Source organism: Globicephala melas, chromosome 15, assembly GCF_963455315.2.
Source record: "Globicephala melas chromosome 15, mGloMel1.2, whole genome shotgun sequence".
Taxonomy (NCBI): Eukaryota; Metazoa; Chordata; class Mammalia; order Artiodactyla; family Delphinidae; genus Globicephala; species Globicephala melas.
In genome coordinates, this window is record NC_083328.1 from 56,403,768 (window position 1) to 56,411,597 (window position 7,830).

General features: G+C 55.6%; 1 protein-coding gene across 5 annotated transcripts; it reads left to right on the top strand.

Moving 5' to 3' along the window:
• Positions 1–55: 55 nt before the first annotated feature.
• Positions 56–5,854, top strand: SPEF1 (sperm flagellar 1). 5 transcript variants are annotated; one of them, XM_030847578.3, is made up of 8 exons: positions 56–2,562; positions 3,631–3,742; positions 4,093–4,249; positions 4,435–4,474; positions 4,672–4,732; positions 4,946–5,069; positions 5,168–5,271; positions 5,417–5,854. In XM_030847578.3, the coding sequence occupies exons 1-8, from the start codon at positions 2,454–2,456 to the stop codon at positions 5,736–5,738; spliced, it is 1,029 nt and encodes a 342-aa protein (XP_030703438.1). In that variant the 5' UTR covers positions 56–2,453; the 3' UTR covers positions 5,739–5,854. The 5 variants fall into 5 exon arrangements, with proteins under 5 accessions (XP_030703438.1, XP_030703440.1, XP_060140949.1 ...); XM_060284966.1 differs by having other exon boundaries at positions 2,552–2,562; positions 4,059–4,249; XM_030847580.3 differs by having other exon boundaries at positions 5,168–5,560.
• Positions 5,855–7,830: the final 1,976 nt, after the last annotated feature.

The following is a 7,830-nucleotide window of genomic DNA, read 5'->3' on the forward strand; positions in this document are numbered from 1 at the left end:
GCCAAATTAAACTGTGGGCACCTCGGAACTAGGCTTATCAAGGACCATTAAAGAAGATCCCTGCAGGAGAGGGGTCAGAGGACAGAAAGAAAGGAGTGTTGGGGCAGCTCCTGTGGTCCAGGTTGGAGTTTGTAGGGGCATACAGGGCATCTCTTGTATGGTGCCTTAAGAGGGAGTCCTCTAGGCCTTTCAGTGATTGGCATTTCCAATTCTGGTGGCTATCCTTGGGAACAGTGTCAGGATGGAGGTGAAATTGCTGGGGACACATTGCACCCCCAAGAGGTTAGCCACTCCCTGTGTGGTACCCTCTGGACCCCCCCCCCCCGCCCCCATCCAAAGGTGAGGACAGGCCCTCTGCTGATCCTACCCAACCTTTCTCTTCAGGGCCAGCTCGCCCCTCCCGGGCCCTTTGTCACTGAGGCCCTCAGGCCCCAGTGGTTCTAGTGAGGGGAGGGCCTGAGCTTGAGCAGGCCAGCAGCTCTGGGCCCCAAACCGGTTTTCCCACCTCTACTGAGGCTGGCACATCACCCCTGTGGTTCCCTGCCCCCACCTCCTCACAGTTCCTCCTCTCTCCACCCTGGAATGTGGGGTGGGGTGGGGGGTGTTGCAGGCAGTTATCCAAGTCATCTTTTTAAACAAGAAGGTGGAATGACTTTCCCTTCCGTACCTCTGACTCTCAGGGATTCCCTTAAGACCTTGAAGGCTTCAGAACTAAGTGAAAGCAAAAAAGCAGTTGGGATTCCCAGCCCCCACCCTGGCCTCCATCCAGTCCCATCTGAGCCCCGGAGGATGAGACAAGGAAGCCCAGCCTACCCCCTGGCCTGCTCTGGAGTAAATATGTGGGAGCAGTAGCCTTCTCCCCAGATGCCCCTGGCCAACCCAAGGCCCTCACCTCAAATACCAACAAGGCAAATACTTCCATTTGTCTCCTGCCAACAAGAACACCTCTTTTGCTGGAACTGAGATCATCTCATTAATGATAACACCAACTGGCATTAATAGGGCTCTTGCTGTGTGCCAGGCTCTATGCTAAGTACTTTAGATGCTCACAAAGCCCCTGTGAAGTAGGTAAAACCATGAGAAACACAGAACAGAAAGGTTCAGTAATGTGCCCAAAGCCAAACCACTAGTATGTGGCAGAAGCAAGCTCTCTCCCCAGGCTGACTCTAGAAGTGCCCCTTTACTAAGGAATTCCTAACCCTAACCATATTCCTAAAGGAATTGCTTACTGACTCAGTTTCTCTTTAAAAAAAAAAGCTTTTTATTTATTTATTTTTGGCTGTGTTGGGTCTTCGTTTCTGTGCGAGGGCTTTCTCTAGTTGCAGAGAGCGGGGCCACTCTTCATCGCGATGTGCGGGCCTCTCACTGTCGCGGCCTCTCTTGTTGCGGAGTACAAGCTCCAGACGCGTAGGCTCAGTAGTTGTGGCTCACGGGCCTAGTTGCTCCGCGGCATGTGGGATCTTCCCAGACCAGGGCTCGAACCCGTGTCCCCTGCGTTGGCAGGCAGATTCTCAACCACTGCGCCACCAGGGAAGCCCCTGACTCAGTTTCTAACCCATGGAAGAATAGCTCTTGGAGATGAGGGATGTGGAAGTGTCTACAGGAGCTCTTGAAGCTCCTGTACCTATAACTAACCCCTGTTCCCCCAGTCCCCAAATACAGGGCTTTTGTAAATACCCTTCCCATTCTCTGTATTACTCCTTAGGGATGGTAGGTGAGAACCATCCCCATTTCATGAAGGAGGAAATAGGGTTCAGGACTATAAATGACCTGCCCAAGACACTGGCCTTGAGCTCTGGTGCTCTCCCTGGGAGTCTGGGTTACATATAAAATGCCTCACTGGGACACTACTTGGGGGGTGGGGGTCAGTGGTGTGGGGATGGCCCTGTGAGCACAGAGCTTTGAGGAGGGACCTAGCAAGGAGGCACTGTCACCCAGCCTACCACACAGTCCAGATGTGAAGCAGCTGGTGATTAACAATGGACCACCAGATAAAGCTGACAAACACTGGGATGCTGACTTCACTTGGGACTGATTGCTAAAGGACCCTGGAGGAGTTTCCTTGTCCTGAGGATACTGATGCAGGGGTTCTGGAGGCCTGGTTGGCTTTGGCAGTTCCTAGAGTGGGCCAATGTCTGGTGAGCAGTTGGCAGAGGTGATTTCTTGGGAGGTGGACAAGACAAACCGCCTTTTCAAAGCTGGGGCCTGAGAGGAGGTAGCTGGAGGGGGAAAACTACAACTCCCAGGAGCCCTTGCTCCCCCGGCGACTCGAGTATGGTTGCCATGGTTTCAGAAAACAATATGGCCGCTCCCAGCTGGAAAGTGAGTCTGGGTTAGAGAGGCAGAGGAGGATCTGGGTGGCAGCAGTGGCGATAGAGGAAGCTCTTGAGGGGTCGTGAGGTTGGGCCTGGACTCTGCACGGCTGGAACGGCCTGACCTTTCTGAGGGCGCCAATGGCGGGCAGCGTGGACGAGGAAGCGCTGCACCAACTGTACCTGTGGGTAGACAACATCCCTCTGTCCCGGCCCAAGCGAAATCTCTCCCGGGACTTCAGTGACGGAGGTGTGCGCTCCAGCGTGTGTGTGTGTGTGTGTGTGACAGACGTGTGAGCTCCAGCGTGTGTGTGTGTGTCCGCGTGCGCGTCTGGGTGTGTTCTGTATGTCCTTGTGTGTCTACGCGTTCTGTCCTGTATGTACGGGTGTACGGGGTGTGTGTGCATACATGTCTCTTGTGCTTGTGTGCTTGTGGCGGCGGAGGCGGGGGTGGGTTGGTGGGAGGGGTGTCTATCTCCTAGAACTTCAGTTGTAGAAGTGTGCATCTTGGGTATGTGGGCATGTGTGTGTCCATATTATGTATACATGTTCTATCCTTTATGCATGTGGCGTGTGTGTGTGTCTGAGTCTGTGACTCCCTCCTGGGACTTTAATGACTAAGATGCGTTCTGTGTATGTATTTGTACATTTCTGTGTGTGTGCATGCCTATTCTTCTATTCTATATATCTGTCTTGTGGGAGTCTGAGCATGTGTTTGGTCATATGTGTGTTGACATGTTCTGTCCTGTATGTATGAGTGTGGATGTTGTGTGCATATGTTTCTTTGTGATTGTGTAGGTGTGTGTCCAAGACTGTCTCCTGGGATTTTAATAATAGAAGTATGCACCTCTCTGTGTGTATATTGGTGACACTTTGTGCTTCTGTGTGTGTGTGTTGGTGACTGTCTCTTAGAACTCCAGTGATAGAAGTATGTGTCTGTGTATGTTTCTGCATCTCTGTGTCATTTTGTGTGTGTGTATTTATGTCAATTCCTAGAGTGAGGCCCCAGCCTCCTGAAGCGTTCTCTTTGAGACTCATAGAGGACTAGAGACCTTAGTTTTTATATGCCCCGAGTTAATGGCAAAGGAGTGCAGCTCCTTTGGGGTGTGCTGGAATTTTTGTCTCTGGCTGATCACTGATCTTGCTTTCTTACCTCACCTCCATATCATCCTTACCCCTTTCCACATCTTCACCTCTCCGCTTGGCCCCACCACTCTGAAAACCCTGATTCTCCCATCCCACCCATTCTTTCTCCCTCCCCCTTCTTCCTTACCCATCTCTACAACTTCCATGTCTGCTCCCACCCCCTCTCCCTCAGTCCTGGTCGCAGAGGTCATCAAGTTTTACTTCCCCAAGATGGTGGAGATGCACAATTATGTTCCTGCTAACTCTCTCCAGCAGAAGCTGAGCAACTGGGGTCACCTGAACAGGTAGCAGAATACCTGGGCACACTAGTGGGATCTCCAGCCCCTACACTGGGATCCCAGGAAGGTCTGCCCAGCCCCTCCACCTCCTGTGGTCTCCACAGTCCAGGCTGGTGGCTGGCTGGGAAGGGACAATGCAGACAGAATCTGTCTGGTAACAAAATCAAGCGACTCTTCTTTTGGGGAGGTGACAAGGACCCTCGAGACATATAAACACTGGGCTCAGGTTGGGTGCCCTTCCATTCCCCCAAGGCTGTGCACTGAAGGGCTGCAACTGCTGCACCCCTTTCCATCCCCCAACCCTTCACTCCATCCCCCCCAGGAGCCAGTCCACCATCCCTGTGTCTGCCCCCCAGGAAGGTGCTGAACAAATTGAGCTTCTCTGTACCAGATGACGTGATGCGCAAGATTGCACAGTGTACCCCAGGCGTGGTGGAGCTGGTGCTCATTCCACTGAGGCAGTGCCTGGAGGAGCAGCAGAGGCGCAGGAAGCAGGGCACCAGCTCCTTACAGGTGCCACCCCATTCAAGTTTCTTGCACTGCTCTGGGGGAGTTTCCCAGGCAGCAGAACGCTCTGCCTCAGCAATAAGTGTGGGAGAAGGGTGCCTGGCTAAAGGGAGCCTGGCGGGCGGGCGGGGGGAGGTGCTCTTTGCGGGTGGGCAGCCTGAGCTCACAGCAGACCCTGGGGGTTCTTTCAGGAGCTGGCTCCCCAGGATGGCACTGACTACATAGATGTGGGTAAAGTGGCCTTTACTAGATGTGGGTAAAGTGGCCTTTACTAGATGTGGGTAAAGTGGCCTTTACTTTTCTTCCCTCCCAGGAGGAGCTTTCCTCCCGTCCTTCCTTCCTGTGGGGGAAGGGGTGCGGGTGTGGGGAGGTGGAAGACAGGAAAACAGGGCTCCATCAGGATTACTCCTACACTTGCCTTGTCTCAGGTTTCTCCCAGAAGGCCCGAGGGGAAGGTGCTCCAGACCCCCAGGGAGGGGGGCAGCTCAGGTAAGGAAACTGGGAGCTCCTGACCTCACCAACCCTGGTAATCTCCCTATGCACATGGCTAGGAGGTGAGGGTGAGGTTTGCACCTGGAAAGGTAGGGAAGTCAGGGATGGGTGGGGGAGGGTGGGGGGGAGAGAAGGCCTGGTCGAGGGACACTGGAAGGGTGAGGGTGGGGCCCAAGATCCAAGCCTGGGCTAAGCTGCTTCTCACCCCAGGGTGGGCCGGCTGCCTGTGCCCCGGCCTCTGGGGTATAGCCAGGCACTGCAGGGCGACCGAAGCTTCGTCCTCCAGATTGCTGAAAAGGAGCAGGAGCTGTTGACCTTGCAGGAGACTGTGCAGGTGAGGGCGCACTGGGAAGGCGCTGGGGGATTGGGGCCTGGAAACACAGGGGCGGGGGCAGCAGGCTGCAGGCTTGACCTCTATGGGGCTCCTCCCAGGTCCTGCAGATGAAGGTGAGACGCTTGGAGCACCTGCTCCAGCTCAAGAACGTGCGCATCGAAGACCTCTCCCGGCGGCTCCAGCAGGCGGAGCGTAAGCAGCGGTGAGCCAGCGGCTCCAATGAGCCTCCTGGGACAAGAGCGCCTCCCCTCTCTTGGGGTGTGAGTTAGCATGGGGGGCAGCGGGACAGGAACCCTCCAAGCTGAGCCCCGTGACTGAGTCCCCTCCTTCCACTCCATCCGGGTCAGGAGAATGGACTGCTTTCCAGAACCTAGAAGCCACATGCAGAGACCTGGCATGCACCTCAAAGCAGTGCCTGACACCAGAGGGGGTTCTGCCTTGGTGCTCCCTGTGCTGGGCCTTGGGGGGTGGTTCCCCAGCTCGGTCCGCACCCCTAGAACCCGGTCCCCGCCCAGCTCTGATGACAGCAGCGTCTCCATCCAGGCTAGTCCTCTGTGCCCTGGGCCAAAGGGGAAGCTGCCCCAGACACCTGAGGGGCTTCCTCGCCCCTCCTGGGCACTCACCTGGGACCCAGCTGGAGGCTGGAAAGTGCAACAGCTGAAGGGGTGAGGAGTGAGCTCAGCCAGGAGTGGGGAAGACATGGGCTGTGCTTGTTCCAATTGCCCTCCCCTCACAGGGGTTATGTTAAGAATGTCTGGGCTGCCCCCATTAAAGGTATGCTCTCCTTCCTGTGCCTGCCTTCTGTTCTCTGAGGGGGATTTCCTGTCCCCCTTGTGCTACACCCCACCCCTTAAGTGAAAGAGCCTTGTGGGCCCAGAGTGGGTCTCAACTCGTGGTAGCTGGGCCCTGAAGTGGCCACTGCTTGGTAGGTTGATGATACCACCAGGGGTTAGGTCTTGTGCACTAGGACAGCCTGACTTCTAACTCTGGCTTTAGACTGACCCCCAAACCTATCCTCACAGTGTCCTCCAACCCTGTCCAAACCCAACCACAAACCCAGGCTTCAGATTCTCACCAAATGTAGCCACATAGTCACCCTCAACCCTGCTTATGGACTCACCCCTAAACCTGTCCTCTGTATGACTCCCAACCCTGCCCACAGACTGACCCCAAGTTCTGTGGACCAAGGCCAAGCTTGACTCTCAACCCTGACCAAGATACCATGGCCTTTGGTGCCATCAGCCTTTGGTGCCAGGCTGGAATCGAGTCCATGTTGTTAGATCTTCTGATATTTCAAAAGAGGAACAAGAAGAAGCAGAGGAGGAGGAAGAGGAAGAATAATTTTTTAAAGCCCCATGTGGACTAAACAAAATACATCTATAGCTTACTCTGGGTGCACTGTCTGCCACTTTTAGAGCTTGAGGAATAGAATAGACGTGTGAATACAACTGTGGGGGAGGCATACCGGGGCACATGGAATGGTGGGTTGGGTAATAAGAAAGCATCTGGCAAGAGTGGATGGGCTGGGATCAGAATGTAGAAATCTCCCAATGACCATGCTGGAGGACAGCATCTCAAACTTCAGAGTGTGAACTTATCACCCAAAATGATGCTAAAAAGTCTGAGGCTCTTCTGGAGACAGTCCCAGAGCACAGAGCGTTTTGGAACAGGGGAGGATTCAATAGTAACAATAGCTCATGAAGATTAATTTGCCGACAGTGTGTTCACCAGAGACCCGAAGATATGTTAGGGGCCACAGGGATCCAGCGGAGGGTAGGAGCCTTGGGGGCTCCCCAAAGGCAGTGACCCCGCTCTTTCTGAAAGGAAGCTGGCCTTAAGCTGCCCATACCATCTCTCTCCTAGTTATGTTGGAAGAAGGGACCGTTCCCCGCGGGTACTTTAGGGACCCTGTTCCAGCCAGCGAAATCGGGAGGGGGTGTTGTTCAAGGACCTGCAGGCGCAGCAGCGGCTAGAACCCTTAAAGATCCGAGGGCTACATTTCTGCTCCCAGACTCTGTGCAGGCGCCCACATCCCACCCCGGGGCGCTGAACTAGGCACATCCCCCTGCCATTGCGACCGCCTCCGTGGAGATCGAGAGCAGAGGCTGCGGTCCCCGGCGGCTCCTGCACAAGTTCTCCCACCCCCCACCCCGCGAGCCTTCTTTGTTCTGATTCTTATCCGGGCCGGCAGGGCACCCAGGACGCGTCTCAGTTCCTCACGGGAGCGCTTCCTCCGAGGCAGGGGGATGGGACGGAAGGGGAAGATGCCGAAACCCGGCGATCGCAGAGCGGGAAGAATGGAGGGTTCCTCCGCTCCTGGACAGGACCTAGCGATGCCCGTATCGACTGCCAATGCGAGCTTGGAAGCCTCGGAAGGCGACTTTCAGGTGCCTCACCTAGCTCTGAGCCCCACCCTACAGCCGCTCAAGGGACAGAGCCCAGGGGACGCCCCTTCCAGGTTGGGCGGAGACAGGAGGAGCAAAGCACCAGGCTGAAAGTAGACACGCGTAGGGCCTATTAAGGGCGCTTCTACCTTCTCTCGCTTCTACGGTATCCTGCCGCCTGGCCACGGAGAGCGCCCTGGCTGACTTCATCGCGAGAACTTGCGGGTCCCCGGGGCGTGGGCTCGCACGGCGCAGCCGCAGGGGCTCCTGCAGGTGACGCAGAGGCGCAACGCCCGTTGGCGGTTCTTTGGGGCCTGCTTATTGGTCTGAAGTGCCCTCGCCCCACCCCTTCGGTCGACCAATGGGCGGAGGTGGGG

Bases quoted from the DNA above. Each gene is read 5' to 3' on its own strand.
- SPEF1 (XM_030847577.2), top strand. From the start codon at position 3,390: ATGGCAAAGGAGTGCAGCTCCTTTGGGGTGTGCTGGAATTTTTGTCTC. The intron at 3,743-4,092 runs GTAGCAGAATAC...TCTGCCCCCCAG, and splicing joins AACTGGGGTCACCTGAACAG to GAAGGTGCTGAACAAATTGA. The intron at 5,070-5,167 runs GTGAGGGCGCAC...GGCTCCTCCCAG, and splicing joins CCTTGCAGGAGACTGTGCAG to GTCCTGCAGATGAAGGTGAG.